The 19,775-nt window shown below is 37.3% G+C and overlaps 1 protein-coding gene across 1 annotated transcript in view; it reads right to left on the reverse strand.

The window, feature by feature from the left end:
- The window catches only part of ST7 (suppression of tumorigenicity 7), a 283,882-nt gene that overhangs the window by 72,996 nt on the left and 191,111 nt on the right, over positions 1 to 19,775 (reverse strand). The window contains 2 exon segments of the mRNA XM_043968041.1: positions 950 to 1,013; positions 1,015 to 1,065. Of these exon segments, the coding sequence (XP_043823976.1) occupies positions 950 to 1,013; positions 1,015 to 1,065 (115 nt within the window).

A 19,775-nucleotide genomic window follows, 5' to 3' on the forward strand; every position in this document is an offset into this window, starting at 1 on the left:
TGGGGTTTACTTTAAAAAAATGATAAATAACATCCTTGTTGTACCTTAGTTTCCTAATCTTAAAAGAATTCAGAAGAAGCTTGAGAAATGAAAGAACAATAATTCCCATAGAATAACTAAAAATAATACTAGCAAATCTTGCAAATTAGATCTACTTGTTTCTAGAGAATAAAAGATGAGCTGTTTGGGCAAGGAGGCACAAGATGGGAAGCACAGAAAGGGCGGGCCCAACTCTATGATTTCATGAGAATTAACTCCTAATATAGAAGCTCTACCAATGCAAATTAGCAGTTGTGATTTTAAATCTTGGAAAATTGCCTGGGGCATGAAGAAGGCCATGTTTTTACTCATGGTCACATACCTGAAATGGGTCAGAAGCAAGATCTGAACCCAGATTTTTCTGACTTCAAGGTCAATCAAATACTCTGTTCTGGCTATCATGGTAATATAATAATCCATGTGTTCCATGGAAACAGCAGTTTAAAAAAAAGAGTAAACATTTTGTAAAGCAAGTAATTACTTTATAATGCAGATAATCACTCCCCTCATTAATCTGTTTGGCAAGGACTGATAATGTATTTTAGTAATCTAAATCCACACATAGTTCCAATTTTTGATTTGGTAGGTTTCTTTAAAGCAAAATACTACATAAAAGCCAGTAACCAAGTTCTCTAGATTGATAATCTTGGTCCAAACTAATCAGATCACAAAAAATAAAAAGGAATGTGAGACTCACTGGGAAAAAATGCTAGCAGGGCAGTTTTTTACTGTACTATAACTTTCCATTTCATTATTCTGGTTTGTCAAGAAATAAAACATCATGAAAACTGCTCAAGTCCCTTTATAGAAGTATGAATGTCTATCCATTTGGCTCAGGCACAGCGAGATTTTTATCAACCTCAAGATGAAATATATACCAAAACACATAAAAAAATCCTCAAGGACTTACCATCATATTTTGCTAAGACTGCCTGAACATCAGCATATGCTTGTAGTTCCAGCAAAGCTTCTAAAGGTTTTCCCATGTATGTTGAACATGCTCAGGAGAGGAAATTCCTTCATTAGCTAAAAGAGAGGGGGAGGAAAGGATTAATTAATATTGAATTTAGGCAAATCATTTCATTTTTCCCCCTTTTCTAGAAAATTTCATCTTTGAATTTACAAAGCCATATGTGAGGTTGAAGAACACTTAAGAAAAACATTTCTATAATGATGATTAAAACAATAATTTACATATCTATATCCATATCTTCAAAGTTTGCAAAACTCTTTTAACTTTGTAAAGTAGACAGTAGAAGTATTAACAACTACGTTTACAGAGAAGGAAACTGAGGTTCTGAGTAGGTAAGGCAACTTGACTGTGATCACACTGCTAGGAAATAACCAGAGCTACGTCCTCAGGTGCGGCCTCTCCCAACTCCAAAGTGCATCCCTCTATCCATTTCACCATTCTAACTGTCTTTTTAACAAGGATGACATAAGTTTTGAATTAGAAGGGGATCATCCTATTGTGCTCTTTATGAGGGAGTTCTCTTTGGATGACTATAGTATTATTATTATTATTAATATTTCTACTTTGAGCTTTTAAAATTTTGAGTTCCAAATTCACTCCCTCACCACTAACCCTTTGCCCACTCACTGAGAAGGTAAGCAATATGATACATGTGAAACCATGCAAAACAGATTTCCAAATTAGCCATGTGGGGGGGGGACAAGAAAAATAAAGAAGTTGAAAAAGGTATGCTTTCAATCTGCATTGAGTTCATCAGTTTTTTCTCTGAAGGTGGATAGTCATTTTTTGATCATGCAACCTTTAGAACTGTCTTGGATCGTTGGATTGATTACAGAAGCTAAGTCTTCCACAGTTGATTACTGTTACACTATATGTACAATGTTGTCATTCTGCTTACTTTGCTTTGCATCAGTTCATGTAAATCTTCCCAGGTTTTTCTGAAACCATCCCCCCTCATGATTTCTCACAATATAATAGTATTCCATTACTATCACATACCACAAACTGTCTAGCCATTCCCCAACTGATGGGCATCCCCTCAATTTCCAATTCTTTGTCACTGCAAAAAGAGCTGCTATAAATAGTTTTGAACAAGTAGGTCCTTTCCCCTTTGCTCTGATCTTTCTGGAATACAGACCTAGTAGTGGTGTATTACTGGAACAAAGGGTATGCACAGTTTTACATCCCTTTGGCCAAAGTTCCAAATTATTCTCCAGAACATTTGGACTAGTTCACAACGAGTGTCCCTATTTTGTACATCCCTGTGAGGGCCTTCTAGGAAAGGTTTTACCATTCTCCTTGGGCATCTAATGCTATAGTGGTAGGCAAAGAGGAACTATGGCACAGCAATAACTGGAAAATATGGAAATTTTGCTTTCAAGGCTTTGAAAATACCCATCTTACCACTATCAAACCCCTATCTTTCTTCTCCCTTTTCATTTCTCCTTTTCAATCCTCCCATCTGTTTAGAAAATGCAAATTAATTTACTCAAAGTATTGTTCTTTTCTTACTACTTCCCTGCTCAGAAATCTAGAGTGGCTTCCCACAGTCTCCCCCCAACCCCCCCCCCCTCCGCCGCCCCACCCATGACACCCGGTCAAATACAGTTCATCTTCTTTATTTCATCTCTAAGGTCTTCTAATAGTTGCTCAGTTAATACAGTGATACATCTCCTAAGACCCTAAAGAACTGGCAGATGTTGCTACTGAACTGCTATTGTCAATCTCTGAAGGGTCCTGTAGAATATGATAGGTGCCACAGGACCAGAGAAAGCAAATTCTGAAAGGAGGGAAATGGGTTGAGTCTGAAAATGATGAGCCAGGGATCTTAAAGTAGATCTCGTACAAAATTCTAGAACAATATGTTTGCACCAAGAAAGGGGAGCTTGATCACTGAAAGCCAGCATGGATTCATCAAAGACAGGTCATATCAGGCTAACCTCACTTCCTTTTTTCTATAATATAAACAGATTGTTCCACCTGGCCCTGGAAGGCAGGAACTAGAAATGAATGGAAGTGGCAGAGAAGTAGATTTTTGACTGGATGTAAAGGAAAAAGTTCCTAACGAGTCACGCTGTCTGAACAGACTACCTTGAGATGGAGGGGATTCCCTCTTTGCTAGAAGCCTTTATGGAAAGGCTAGATGACTAGTCAGGTATGGGCTGGACAGGATGCTCAAAAGTGCTTGTTTATCTCTGATACTCTGCGATCTTGTCACTTCAGCCTGCCCCTCCAGCTTACCTCCATACCCACTTGACAATAGAAAGCTTATCTTCCAGTCAAATTGGTCATTCATTCACTCTTCTCCCAAATGACTTACTTGATCTCCTTGGCAACTCTGACTTTGTGGCTCCTCTGGGATACTCCTCTCCCCCACCTTTCTCCCATTTCCACTTGCTGAAGTTCTTGCCTCTTTCAAGGCCTATCTCAAATGTCATGTCATCCATTATTCCACCCCTGCTTTGCCCCAGTGTTATCTACTCTATTTCATCTGCCAAAAGTGCCACAGAACTTTGTAACTCTCTCACAGTTTATTTGCCATCTTTTGTCTGGTGTGACAGCTGTTGTGCACCCCTCTTGGATATTCTAATTCAATAGAAGCTTCTGGGCTTATGTCATCCCATTATATTAAAGGCATTTGGACAAGAGGATTGGTATGTCCCTTTTATCTCTATAATCATGTGATTCCTCAAATAGAAATTCATTTTTTTCCTAGTTTTGGGTCTTACTGGAATAAAGAGAAGACTGATCAGTTGATATTTTTTAATGTTCAAAGCTTATAAAGCCCAACTTCTGAAACATTCTTATAAGGGTTTCTGGGAGAAGACAGTGGTACCAAATCATATTACTGCCAACTTTCACAAAAGGCCACTTGCTAACTCATTGACCCTGCACTCCTCACTAGACCACAGTGTCCATATCTTTAAAATGAGAGGGCTAAACTAGATAATTTGCTAAGTTCTGTTTCTACTGTAATCCTGTGATACCATGGTCCTTGTTCCTTCTCCCCTCATTCTTCAAAACTTGGTCATATAACTCAAGTGGGTTAGGATTAATTTTCTGTATGATCTGACATTTGACCTTTCTTCCTCAATCTTATGTAAAGAGATCATATCACATTTAGTTGAATTTTCTCTAGTTATTTTCTAATGAAAATAGGACGTGTGTCCAACCAGATAGCAAAGAAGCTGTCCTTTGAAGTTAACATGCCTAATGCATCTTTCCTTAAAGAACAAAGACTTGCCCCCCCCCAAAAAAAGGCTAATTCATAAGCAAGAATTTAGTAAGAATTCACTAAATGCAGTGGTCTGTGCTGTGTACTCAGTCAACCCCTTGATCTTACATCAGAGATGTTTGTAATTTCCTTTAAAGAAAAAAAAAAACATATAGTATCACCCAAAAAAATAAATAAAGATTTGGAGTTCCAGAGAGCATTGTGTTACAAATCAGCCTACCAAGAGGATTATAATTTCCAGGAGAGTGACGGCCCTAGCTCTCCCAAGAGGACTGCAGTAATTTCTTTGTTAGAAAGGAAATGAAAGACTATGCCACAAATTACTGATGTTCTGCAACCAATAAAATACTTTTAACTCTGATTCACTTTGATTGAAGCCAATATCGTTTTGATACCCCATCCCTCCATTAAGTTCTTTTTGTGATAAAGTTCTTTATCACTCAGCACTTGGCAGCAACTGAACTATTTTCAAAACTTCCATAATTAAAACTTGAAAATTTTGAACCAATAGTGTTGAGGGAAAATTTTAATCTTAATAAATCCAAACTTATATTAAAATTTCAAGAAACTAAAACTTTAAAAAAAAAATTTGGAGTTATAAACTTTAGAATTAAATCACATTACAAACCAGGCAGATAATATGGACTTGGTTCTTTTCAGGGGGTAGGGGATGAGTATATATAGCTCCTGTAGGATGCTACAACCATAGGAGCTTGGCCTAGAAGGAAATTTCATGAGAAGTGTGGTGTGAAAGCTCAAATATTGGATTTCGAGTAAGGAGAAACTGGGTTCAAATTCTTCCTCTGATAGTAGCTGTGTGACTATAGTCTAGCAAGGAAATAAATAAGAATTTATTAAGTACTGTGATAAAATAATGGAATTTAGCAGTTGCCCAGGGGCCCCACCTGAGTGATTTAGTATTGTTTGAATTGGTTGAGAATGAGAAAACTGACTAAGTACCTACTTGGGGATGATTAGATAGCAGCCACACCTGGCCAGCCCTGAGTGACATGTTGGTGCACTACGGATGTCAGCAGGGGACCACTCTCAGCCAACCAGCTTGAAGGACCTCCCCTTTGGGGGAGGGAGAGAGAAAGTAGAAAGGAGAATGCTGAGTCTGAGAAGCTCTCTTTCCCTTTGGTGAGCTTCAGTAGAGTACGGGGAGGGACTGCACGGCTGACTCCCATTGAAACTATGGACCCCAGGTGGTGAGTTATTAGAAGCAAGGCCAGCTCTTTCAGCCAGCTGAACTGGAAGCAAGTTTGGGGTTGATTCAGTCTTTGCTAGAGCCAGGGAGCTTATCTGTTTTTCTCTTCCCCTATTTCCGGGCTTTTATTAACTTCACCTTTGTTGTAAATTTTATTCCCATTAATAAAACCTTGTTTGTTTGTGGAAAGAGGCTGTTAATCTCCTTTCTTATTAGCGTGGGAAAAATAACTAAAAAGGCAGTTGGAAGGGAGGAAACATTGGACCTAGAGGTCTCTCATTATTTCTGAACCCCAATATTATGGCGAGCCACGCAATTAACTCTCTCCATGATAAATTTGGCCCCTACAGCACCTACTATGCGCCAAGCCCGTGTTAAGCCCTTTTATAAATATCATCTCATTGGCACCAACCCTGTGAAGGAATTGCAAATATCGTCCCCATTTTACAGATGAGGAAACTGAGGCAGAGGTTAGGTGACTTGCCCACAGTCACATAGCTTAGTGTCTGCAGCAGGTGTTGAACTCAGGGTCTTTCTGACTACAGGCCCATTTCTGTATCCACTACACCACCAACTGGCTCTAGGTAAGTGACTTAATCTTTCTAAGCCTCAATTTCATCATCTATAAAATAAGAGGGTTGGACTAGATGGCCCCTAAGATTTCTTCCAACTCTGACTTGATGACTGACTTAGTCCAATTCTCATATTATGGATAAGGAAACTGAGGCTCTGTAAGGTTGAGTGACTTACTTGAGGTCACAAAGATATTAAAATCAGGACAGAGAATATTATCCATTTCTCTTCTCAGTATATCATGTTGCTTATAGTCTATCCTTACATGGAAAATGCCAAGTCCCAAAAGGAACCAAGGAGGTATAGATAAATTATATCAAAGGAGGGGCAGCTAGGTGGTGCAGTGGATAAAGCACTGGCCTGGGAGTCAGGAGGACCTGAGTTCAATCCAGCCTCAGACACTTGACCTTACTAGCTGTGTGACCCTGAGCAAGTCACTTAACCCCAATTGCCTCAACAACAACAAAAAAATTATATCAAAGGAGCAATGTTCTGAAGGTAATTATACAGGCCATATGAAAATTTAGCCTTTTTTGTTTCACCATGACCATGTTTTACTCTTAAAGATTTTTAGGGTCAAAAAATTTTAAAGAAACCCTATAGAGGACTACAAATTAAATGAGCTACTCATGGAGATCTCATCCTCAAGCAAAGATTTATGCTATAATTACCACTGAGAACTGGTGGGAAAGTCCATGGGACAACTGTAACCTAAGTGGCTCTAAATCCCCCTGGAGTACATAGGGTCCAGTTAGACATCTTATGGATAGTAAAAGAGCCAGAGGAGGAGTGGTGGGTGATCCTCCATGGATGACTTCTGGAAGGATACGAGAAGACAAAGACATTTTATTCTGCATGGACACGGATGAGACTGAAGAGCCATCCAAGTATGCATCTAAGTAATGGAGTAAGGAGCTGTTGTGTGGCAGTTGGGTCTTTAAAACAAGACAAGCATTTGTAACTGCTAACAATTGGGGCAGATTTGTCTTCAAGATCTATAGCACCTTGGATATAGTAGAGAGTTTTAATTGGTCAATATAACACACAAATACACCTAAGTAAGCTCTCCCCATGTTAAGAATTTAACACCATACATTTGTAGCACAGCACATAGACTACTTTAGAATTCCAGAATGGTAGCAAGATCATAATCTTTGTCAATATATAACTCAAACTTTAACTTCTCTCTTCTCCTCTGGCCTTATTACTAACAGTAGTTTCAGTGACAGGTGCTTCAGTGCGTTGACTTTTTAAAAAGTGCTTTTAGAGCTGTGGCCAGCCTCCTTTTTCCTCATTACAAAGTAATATTTCATTTCCAAAATTCTAACTTAGTTAATGAGAACACTCATTCTTTAGAAGATGTTCTCGCATATTTTTCTCAAAATTTCTAAACAAATTTGAGAAGTATCTCTTATTCCTTAGCTGCCCAGAATTACATCAACCACTGGCATCAATTAATGACTATCCATTACTCCTACAGGACATATAATAAATAGCACCAGAATATACTGTGGGGCTCCAGAGAACCTGACTGATTAATCATGTTGAATAGAGTGCTGACATATTTATATGTTTTAAAAGTTCTATTTGTGCTTTTGCTATGAATGTTTTATTTTAGATTCTATAATATAACATCTTAGCTTACTTATTAAATAGATGATAAAAATGTATAATTCACATGATGGGGTTTTCAGAAAAGCAAAATGCAGAGTTCCCATCTCAAGACTATCTGAGAGGATATATGATATAGAGAAAGGACTTTATAAAAGCCAATCTATTCCGAATGTGTTTCAATTTTAACACTCTGGTAGAGTTCTCAGTTTATTTATTGCTAGCTCTATACCCTGCACTGGTAATTGCTTTCTCCTGGCAGCAAGAAATTTATCTGCCCTACTCTGCCCAGTATTGAAATTCACAGTGTATGAAAATCTCTCATTCTTCCATGACTCCTACAATACCTATGGGGAAGAACATGGGATGGGCTAAGGGTAGAATTTCAGTTTCAATTTTACATCATCTGGCTATTGTCAGTTCAAGTTTATTTCAATGGAAGAATTTGATGCACTTATGAGGTTAACATTTATGAGCTCAAACGGGGGGAAAGGGAGAGCTAATTCACTGGATTTGAAATGCTCTCTGGACATCACTTAGGACTATAGCCTGTATGTGTTCTCTCAGCTGTCTTACAAGATGAAAACAGCTGTTTAAACCCTTCAGGATTGATTTGTATCCACTTCAACATTTTATTAGTTTAGTTGTCCATGTATTGTTTCTTGAGTGAGAGAATTGAAGTGAAAACTTTCACATATTTGGGGGGAAAGGTAATTAAAACAGATACTCGGCCAGTTTCCCACTGAAGTCCATATAAGTTTGGCCTAATTAAAGTATATAGAAGTTGGCCTGCACTGCATTCAAACAGCATATTCCACATTGTTCAAGTTGTAAGTTCACCATTACTCAATTACAGCTTCAAATAATGGCATGAACAGGAAAACTGAAGACACTATGTATTGTAAGCTATTCCATCAGCAATTTTTACTGACACTCTGGGCCATGAAATGAAAGAATGAATTGTTTACCCGTGTCCTTGGAGCCTCATGATACCCCTAAATTTATTTTTATAGAGCACCATTTAAACAAAACATTAGAAAATGTCCTTGAAGCTTAACATGCACCAAAAAGGAAAATGACACTTTCCAGAGAGGATCTGGGGCAAACGTTTACTCTGTAACTTTTGGACACCAAAAAGAATTGGTTGAAAATGAAAAATTCAGCCATATTTGCTCTACACAATAAGTTTAACTGACCTGTTAGCAACTAGTTTAACTGCTTCTTCCTTGGATTGATAATTGCTTAAACTGAGATGACTTGTAACATGAATACAGAGAATTAGTCAGCATGAATGCAAAAGTAACAGTTCAATTGAATTACATAATTATTTAGCATCCATTCTGTGAAATGCACAGTGAAAGGTGCCAGTCATACAAAGATGCCTCTGTCCCCAGGCATCTTTAGTAGGGGAATTTAATATGAGATAGAATACAATAAATACATTAGAGAAGGGATTTGGGAAGGGAGAGACCACTTCTAACAGGGGAAATTACAGGAGGAAAAGGCATCCAAGTAGTCTTGAAGAAAATGAAGAATTTAAATGAGAGCTTAGGATATTACTTGGAACTCAGGTGAATTTGAACAAGTCATTTATTTAACCTCTCTGGATCTCAGTTTCCTCACATGTTAAATTAAACAAATAGCTCATCTGTACTGACTGTTCCAGTAGTTGCTTCCAGATCTAAATCTATGACTCTGATATGTCAATCAACAGGTATTTATTAGGTACTTTGTTCCAGGCACTAAGGTAGACAAAAATGAAACAGTTCCTGCCTCAAGGAGACAATTCCAAGTAATGACAGATTCATACACAAAAGCACAGAAGCAAAGAGAGAAGGGCAAATCAAGTAATGTCAAGAAATCTGATTTGTCTGGATCATACAGTAGATAAAGTGAAATAACTACAGCATAAATATAAACAGGTAGGTTGGAGCCAAATTATGGAGCTAAAAAAGTGATTATTTTCTCTAGTCTCCTAATACTGAAAAGGAACTTGGGTAATGTCTAAAACATTCCACCTTTTCCTCAGTCAAAATCACAAAGAAAACATCCCCCCAAAAGGAACTTACCCTAAAAAATACAGAGTGAAGAAAACAATCTCCCTCAACCATACCTAATATCTGAATACCCATATAAAGTGCTATCATCATTAAAAAAAATGCTGCTCCATTAATAGATTAAAAACGGAAGCAAAACAAAAAAACTGACAAAACTCTCATGACACTTGGAGCAAAATTAATTTATACTGAAGAGTCAGCATTTATATTTTAAGCTTTTGTTTCCCAATGTAGTGAGCAAGTAATTTTTCCCTAGTTAAAGGACTTTCAGGCATCAACAAGTAGATATGAAGATTATCCTATCAGTCCAGCAGGCTTGTGTTTTCATGTTAGATCTATTCAGTTGACCCTGAAGACAAAAGTGATCTAGCATTCTGGAGGTAATTTTGATGTAGAATGGCAGGGTTCAGATAGGATTATCTATCAACTCAATAATCTATTATCTCAATCACTATAATTCTCAAATAGATGGAGTTGGGAAAGCTGTATGAAGCTGCCTAAATGTCTAATTTTAGAAGTTACTGGAAAAGCCCATATCACTCATTATTGGCTTGTTTGAAGACTTGGAGCCCATCCTAACCTGGTATAGGTTAGCAATCAGTTTTCTTGCCTCCAAACTTCTCCCTGACCTATCTTGAATCTTCCTATAGGAGCAAAGGTCAGACACTCTACCTACCCCACTCTTGATTCAACTCCTTGTCCTCTTCTTCCCTTGTCCCAAGACTACTAGATACATATTGGATATAGTATCTGCTGACTTTTCATATCAACTTCCCTTCTCTGATGACCTAGACCACATTCTTATAACATCCTATATTATTTATGCTTCTTGTCATTAAGTTTCTGGCAAATAATTAAATCCCCAGATTATATACTTTTTGTTAACTGGATTTTCCTTCATATCTATACCATATGCTAGATGTAATTTAGTTATAATTTAATAACACCAAATGATGATAGCCTGTCTCTCTAATCCACAATTTTGAATGAAAAGTCAAATTCATGATTATTAATAATTATGATAATAACAACTGCTGAAGGCAGCAGGCAGTCAATAGGGACTTCAAAGTCAGACTGATCTTGGTTTAAGTCTTGCCTCTGACATATGCTGGCTATGAGATTCTGGGCCTTATAAGATCACATAAGCTCTCAGTGACCCACACAACCCCTTGAAACTACTTAAGTGGCAGAGAAGCTGCTGATCTCCATTGATGGAAGGAATTTTCTTGCCAGGTTGGTTTTGAAATCAGACTCAGGGGAAAAAATTATTAACATTGCTAATATATCAGCAACTGGATTATATGTTTATTGGTCAATAGATAGCTTAACACTGCTAAGCATCGATCTCAAGACTTGAGAATATAGCAGCTCTGTGATATACTGATTCATTATAGGAGTCACTTAAATGATGAGTTTCATCAATAAACTTAAAATGTGATTTAGTTTCCATGTAACTTCTGGGGGAAAGGAGAAGGGGAATAGATCTGTTATATAAAGCAAGGCATGACTGAACTGACTTAACAGAACAAACTCAGTGAAATTCCATTCCATTAAGAAAGGTGTGTCCCAAAGATAACAAAATCTGTCAGTCACTGGTCAGTTATCAATAAACATTTATTAAGTGCCTACTATGTGCCAGGTACTGTGCTGAGCTCTGAGGAAACAAAGGCAAAACAGAGGCCTTGCTCTCCAGGAGCTCAGACTAATGGGGGAGATGACATGCAAATAACTATGTATTATGAAGTCATTTAGGGGCAGCTAGGTGGCGCAGTGGATAGAGCACCGGGCCTGGAGTCAGGAGCACTTGAGTTCAAATCTGGCCTCAGACACTTAACACTTACTAGCTGTGGGACCCTGGGCAAGTCACTTAACCCCAATTGCCTCACTAGAAAAAAAAAAAAAAGAAGAAGTCATTTACAGGATGAGTTGGAGCTAATCCACAGAGGGAAGGCCCTAGAATTTAAGGGGGATCAGAAAAGACTTCCTGTAAAAGGTAGAGTTCTGGCTGGGACTTGAAGGAAGTCAGGAAAACTGGAAGGTGAAGGGCATCCCGTGCTTAGAGATCATCATAATCAATCACTTACTATTTCACAAATAAGCTCTAATGTTTGATTGCACAGGTAGCCCCAGTGCTAAGAGGAGCCTGATCTCTCTGCCCACTCCCAGTGCTAGCTTGAGACCCTACTGATGTGCTCCCCACGAAAATATCAGTTGAGAATCCATTTAGTCAGTCAGCCTTAAGTAGCTTTTAGGAAGGGGTATTTACCCTGGTGGTATAATAGTAACACTTGATACAAAATATCTGCATATGAGGAAATGTGTTTAATATGGAAACTTGTTTTGCATGTCTTTGCACATTTGTTATAGTTTTTATTTTTCTTGTCTTCTCAGTTGGTGGGGAAGAGAGAACATAGAGGAGACTTTTGGAATTGAAAATAAATATAATTGAACAACACCCCCCACACACAAACACCTGAGTTATACTCTCTCATGAATCCACACAGTGTGTGGGGGCAAATGGCCTCAAGTTTAGAGAGCACACGCGGCAAAGCGTAATCCACAGCTCTTGATCGCCATAACTCCTTTTCTCCTATTCAGGCCGTACTCACAAAGTTTCCCTTAGGTAAAGTCAATCTGTGTCCATCTATCCTCAGCTCCCAAATGAAGATATTACCCACAGAAGACTGCGGATAGTACTAAGCCACTAATGGGAGGATGGGAAAAACTTGCAGAGTCCTTGTCCAAAGGGGGTTGCTAGAAAGCCACATTTGCTCAACTTCCTTGATAATTTAAAGGAGATCCATATACCTGACCAAATTTCCTTGTCTAACTAGCCATGATTCATGGGCAATGCCATTCTACTTCAAAGCTGTTTTAGTACTTGGTCTTACGGGCTGAAATTGATTAAAAAAATTATGCTCTACTCTAGTCAAGGTATCAAGATGAAAATGCAGTGGGGGGGGGGAGGAGGTTTCCACACCACCTCTGCACAAATAAAATAAAGTCTTATTACTTTTATCATAATGTATTAGCCATCTGCTCATCACCTTACCTTCAGTTTAGCATATGCCACCACAAATGTCTACTTTGCTCTTACTGATATGATTATACTTTTTCTCATTAAGCCCATTTAACAATATACTGATTATCAGCAACGTGCTAATTATTCAAGTGGATCCATGATCTACTTGGTTGTGAAGTTGCCTTCAATGAGGTAAGAACACAACCAATCCACGCCTAGCCATCCTATGAGAGTGCCTCTGACACATTCAGCATGGGAGCCACACTGGTGGGCTTCCCTGCATTCTCCTGATATTAGGAGGAAATAGTAGAGTACTATTGCTATCTACTGGTCATCTTCACCCTCGTGCTTTTCTTTTTAATTATACATTTCCTTGACTTAAAAAAGTATGCTCCTGTTCTTTTAAATTCCTTAACGGCTAATGATACAGTTTGCTCATACATAGCAATCACCACTTCACTGTCCTTGTAAGACATTTTTAATTCTTTGAAGACTATTGTATCTACTCCTCACCACCATTCCACAACACTGGGAAAATATTGGTATTAAAAAGATGGGTCATTATTTCCACAGGAAAAGTCTAGGATCATTAAAGGAGCTTTGCAATTTCCCCAAGGCCATTCAGCCTACTCTCCTGGTATTCAACTCTTCTCCCAACTCATCTTCCTGTACTCTCTACCCTAGAGATACACATACTAATTGTCAAGCTCTATAAGTTTTCTATCTAAATACTTGTCATAATGTAGACATCTTTTTTACATTAAAAGGTGTGACAACATGATTAATATGTATTTTTTTTTAGTGAGGCAATTGGGGTTAAGTGACTTGCCCAGGGTCACACAGCTAGTAAGTGTCAAGTGTCTGAGGCCAGATTTGAACTCAGGTCCTCCTGACTCCAGGGTTGGTGCTCTATTCACTGTGCCACCTAGCTGCCCCGGAAATGTTTTACATGATTGCACATACATAACCTATATCAAATTGCTTAATGTCTAACAGAGTGGGGACAGAGAAAATTTAGAACTCAATTTTATAAAAAGATGAATGTTAAAATTTGCCTTTACATTTAATTGGAAAAAATACTCTTTTTAAAAGGAGTAAGACTTTTTCCATGATTTTATCTTTTTTTTCATCAATTATCTTTTATATTGACCCCTCAGTATTTTCACAATTATCTCCTCCAACACAGATCTATCTATATACAATAGGTTTAATCTAGCTGTTTTACCCATTTTTCTTCTCCTTGATGCCCTCTAACTCATGAGACATTGTAAATAATAAGGCCTAAATAATCATAAAAGACAAGTAGAGCAATCAAACCTTGGTCAAAATAATGCAGGCAATCTCATTAATACCAACAGCAATGCTGGCTCTAGTCTTTTTGGTACAAAGAAATTCAATGTTCAATTTTTCAAAATCTCTGAAGTTCTATTTAGAGCGTTCAATTTCAGTCATATGTCTGCTGGCATAGCAATGATCATATCTTGACTCATGCCAGAATCATTTTCACAGGCATTCACTGGGAAGGAAATTAACATAATTCATTATATTTAGAAATTTTGCCTTTTCCATTCAATAAGTTACACCTAAACATTTTAAATGCCTCCAAACAGATACCACTAAATGGAACTTTAATGGGTTCTAAGGGTGAAACTTACCAATGATGCAACTTAACTATCTAATTCCCTTAGAACTTCCCAGGAAAACGATAAAATGTCATAGAAAAGGGCAGTAACAAAAGCAATGGAATGAGAACCAAGACAGGAAGACAAGAGAAAAAGTAGAGAATAGAACAAATGAAGAAAAATAGAATAAGATGCTGGAGTACGGAAAAAGTAAAATAAAATTGAGAGCAGAAAGAATGATATCTTAAGTTTTATTAAGTATTTTTTCCTTCTAAGATATATAATTTCTATTCCCATATAACAGGAACTTCTAGTGCCAGATCAATCTTTAGGATAAATAGAAAATACATTTCCACATGAGGGTTAAGATAGGAAAGTAAACACAATTCTTTTTAAATAAATCATTGATGTCTTAAAAAAGATTTTAACTTATAGATAAGAAGAAATAACTGACATTTCTTAAGCTTCAGGAACATCATTGGTGTCTTCTACTTTTACATTGGCATTTTACCAAAAGTCCCATTCTTTAAATATCATGTAAAAGAAATCAGTCTAGTCTTTGGCATTAACTTCTAACCTGGATATTTCCTGATATATCAAAGCATGTCATCAAATTTAAAAAATAAGTTCCAAAAATCCCTTTCCCTCCTCCCCAGTAACTGCTGAAGGTTTTGGGAAATAAAGTAAACCATGATGAGGTAACATAAATCCCTGTCATTAAAACATACATACATCCACTTTCACATCTAGATTCTGGGTCTGTTGGCCTCTCCCAAGGAATAATCTGTCTCCTTCTTAAAAAAAAAAAAAAAACTCATGATTTTACCCATGATGGTAGAAACCGATTTCATAAATGAATTCATACTAAGGAGCTAGGTCATTAAATTTATTTCCCTTCACAGTAAAATCTGCAGTTTAAAAGATGACAGTGTAGAGAACTGCATATCTGACTCAAAAGAATTAGGCTGAAATGGAGATATTTCAGACACTATGATGCCTAGATGGGAGAGATATATTAGCAGCAGAGGACTGCTTCCAATGCTCCTCAAATCAAACAATCATACTGCACAGGCAATAAAATACTCCCTAAACTGACATGTGAAGCTCATCCTAGGACTAAGGAATCTGAACAGCTTAGGTGGAACATGAGCCAAGCACAAGTGGTCAACCCCAGCATGGGTCAGTTCACTTCACTTCGTTTCATGGCCATAGACTTTAATAACTAACTAAATATCAGTAACATTCTTATTTTATTGGTGGGAGGCAGTCTGGCATGGTGGAAAAACCATTTGCTCAGTCATCAGAGAACCTAGGTTCAAATCTTGTCTTTATGACTTACTGCCTATGTCACTTTGGGGAAGTCATTCAGTTTCTCTAAGTCACAATTTTATAATCTAAAAAATATGGAAACTGGATTATATAGACTCTGAGAAACATTTCAGATCTAAATCTATGGCCCTATGATGGTGCTGACATTTATTACCTGTATGATCTTGGGCAAGTCATCGAATGTCTCTATACCTCAGTTTCTTCACTTGTAAAATGAGCTCCCAATCTATGTTCCTAAAATAGAATTTATTTGTCTGTAGTGACAGAAAGTAAATAGCAGATACTAAGGACCACAGTGCATTTTTCCAAATTTTCCCAGTCTATTGTTGGGCCCACTAACAATAATTGCAAAACTTTTTTTTATATTATTCCCATGAGGTCAATTATTATTAACCTTGTTTCCTAGAGGATAAAACTGTTATAAACAAGAGTTTACTCTATGTACATTGACATCCTGTGGCTGAATTAAGAGTGACACTTAACTTTAACAAGGAGATAACACTTTAGAGATAAGAACAAGGAGAAAAGGCTATTTACTAACAATCACAGCAGACTAGAACTAGTATGATTTTTAACAAAATGCACTTAAAAACTATCTTTCAGTAGGCTGCAGAGGATAGAGGGCCACCATGGCAGAAAGGACAGAAGTGGGCAATAATGGCATTCCTTCTGCCTAAGCAAAGAAAATATAGTTCAAGTCCAAATTACCTTTCTCTTGAATGCTCTTAGCAGAAATTATATTGTTTAAAATAAGATGGAAAGAGTTCAAGAATCTCAGTTTATGTAGTACCTCAAAGGCTATACATTCCACTTTTACATAGCTTTAATCAATAATATAATAGATATCAGAAAATCATAACCAAAAATAGATCTACTATATTTTAAGAAATTATACACAGTGGTAATGTTTTACATAATCGTACATGTATAACCTTTATCTGATTGCTTATCGCCTTAGAGAGGCGAGAGAGGAGAGAGGGAAGGAGGGATAAAAATTAGAACCTAAAACTATAAATAAAAATGTTTATTTCTTAAAAAAATTTTTTTTAAATAAACCCTCCATGTTTTTGTCTCCAGTATGAGACTAAATTGTGAACTGGGAAAAAAAAAGTAGATAGAGTTCTGATACCAAAGAAATAAAGTCAGTATCATTCCAGACTTGACGTTTTTCATGAACAAAAGAAAGAACAAATCAATCAACTGAGCATGCAACTATAATTAGAAAAGCAACAAACCAAAACTTCACAACCTACAATAAAAGTAAAAAGCATAAAATTCAAAAAAGATTAACAAAGTTTAAAGCAAAAATTAATGAACTGATGAAAAGATTAGGAACTTTTAAAATTCTAATAAAATAACCAGTGAATCTGATTTAAAGAGAGCAAAAACAAACTATTTGTATGAAAATGAAAGAGCAGAATTCTCAGGTGAAGAGTAAATCACACTACCAGAAACTATTTTGCCCAATTAAATGCTAATAAAACCAATAACTTAGATGAAATGGATGAATACTTAATAAAAATATAAAATACCTTGATTAACAGGAGAAATCAATTTTCAAATAACTCACCAAGAAGGGGGGAGGGGGGGAAGGTAAACTTATAAAGAAAAAAACTCCAAATCCAGGTGGATTTTGTAAATCAAACAAGAAATTCAAACAATCATGCCCAAGACTCCCCCAATGTAAAAAAAAAAAAAAAAAGCCCAAAACCCTCATTAGATCTGTTCCTCCCTGTTAGCCAATAGCTTTCACTGTTTTCTGGCTAAACTCTTTGAAAGGGCCATGTACAACTGACGTCTACACACCCTTTATCTCACTTTCAACAGTCTGACCTCTGATTTCTCCAAAGTTATCAATGCTCTATCAACTGCTAAGCCTAATGGCCTTTTCTCAATCCTCTTCCTTCTGGATCTCTATGTAGCCTTTGACACTATCACTCTACCCTCTTCTTAATACATCTCTCACTCACAGTGAGTATGCCCTGTGCTCTCTCCTGACCCCTCTTTTCTTTTCCCTCTAGACAGTTTTGCTTTATCTCCTAAGTTCCCTTGGGTTCAAATATCATCTCTACATGGGTAACTAAACCCTGAAGATCTACTTTTTAGCCTCTTTTTCAATCCTCAGTCTCCCATCTCTGAGTGCCTATCATGTAAACATCTTAAACTTAATACGTCCAAAACTGAAATCATTAATTTCCCCCAAAATCTTCCTCTCTCCCGAGCTTTCATCCAATTTTTGTGGGGTTCCCCATCTTCTCAACACAGGCTATGACCTAGGTGACCTCTTCAACTCAGCCCTCACTCTCAGTCCTCACATTCAATCTATTGCCAAATCCTACTGATCTTACTCTCATAACATCTATCACAAATGCCTCCTTTTTTTCTTCTGACACTGTTGTTGCTCAGGGGCAAGTCATTACCATCTCACATCTGGATGATTCCAGTAGCCTTTTGGCTGGTGTCCCCACCTCAAGTCTCTCATCACTCTAGTCTGTCCTCCATTCTGCCATCAGATTGACCTCCCTACAGTGTAGGTTGTAGATTGGACCGTGTCATCCCCCACACATTCAAACTCCAACGGCTCCCATCACCTCTAGGATCAAATGTAAAATCCACTTTCTGACATTCAGAGCTCTTCATAGCCACCTCCCATCACATTTCCCGGCTTCTTACACCATGTGTGCTCCTTCCGTGCACGTACTCTGGGATCCAGGAATAACAGTCTCCTTGTTGATCCCTACATAACACTTCATTACTCAGCTCTGTGTTTTCACCAAGCCCAGGATTCTCTCTCCTCATCACCACTTCCTAGGTTCCCAGGTGTCCTTCAAGTCTCAGCTACAATCTTACTTTCTACAAGGAGTCTTTCCTGGTCTCCCCCTTAATGTTAGTGCCTTCATTCTGTGCATTATCTCCAATTTACTCTCTATATAGCTTTTTTGGACATAGTTGTTTGCATCTTTTCTCCCCCATTAGAATGTTAGCTCATTGAGAGCACAGACTATTTTTTTTGACTTTTATTGTATTCCCAGTGCTTTACACAGTGTCTGGAATGTAGTAGGCACTTAATAAATGCTAGTAAAATGACTAAAAGCAAGAGAAAACAATATATGTAATGGAGAAACACTGGAGGTTTTTCTAATAACATCAGGGGTAAAACAAAGATTTTGTCATTATTACCACTAATTTTTAATATTAATATTAAATTTAATTTAAACCATTTATTTTATTACTATCATTAGTTTTTAATAAACATTTTTATTTAAAGTTCTGAGTTCTAAATTCTATCCCTCTTCCCTCCCTGAGGCAGCAAGCAATCAGATATGGGTTATGCAATGCAATTATGTAAAACATCACCATATTAGTCATTTTGTATAAGAAAACTTGAATAAAAGGAAAAAAAATGAAAGAAAGAAAACCATGGGGGCAGATAGGTGGCACAGTGGATAAAGCACCGGCTCTGGATTCAGGAGAACAAGAGTTCAAATCCACACTCAGACACTTGACACTTACTAGCTGTGTGACCCTGGGCACTTAACTCTCATTGCCCCACAAAAAAAGGCATGCTGATTCAGTCTGTCTTCAATCAATATCAGTTCTTTCTTTGGAGGTGGATAGTACTCTTCATTAGTCCTTTAGGGTTATCTAAGTCTTTCACAGTTCTTCATCAAACAATATTGCTGTCTCTATGCACAATGTTCTCTTGGTTCTGCTCTCTTCACTATACATCAGTTCAAACAAGTCTTTCCAGGCCTTTCTGAAATTATCCTACTTGTCATTTTTTATAAAACAATATTTCATTACAATCATATACCACATCTTGTTTATTCATTCCCCAATTGATGGGCATTCCTTTGACTTCCAATTCTTAGCCATCACAAAAAGAGTTGCTATAAATATTTTTGTACAAATAGGTCCTTTTCTGTTTTTGGATGTCTTTGGGACATAAACCTAGCAATGGTATTGCTGGATCAAAGGGTATGCACAGTTTGATAGCCCTTTGGGCGTAGTTCCAAATTGCTCTCCACAATGGTTGGATCAGTTCATAACTCCACCAACAGTGGCTTAGCATCCCAGTTCTCTCACACCCCCTCCAACATTCAATAT

This window comes from Dromiciops gliroides, chromosome 5 (genome assembly GCF_019393635.1).
Source record: "Dromiciops gliroides isolate mDroGli1 chromosome 5, mDroGli1.pri, whole genome shotgun sequence".
Taxonomy (NCBI): domain Eukaryota; kingdom Metazoa; phylum Chordata; class Mammalia; order Microbiotheria; family Microbiotheriidae; genus Dromiciops; species Dromiciops gliroides.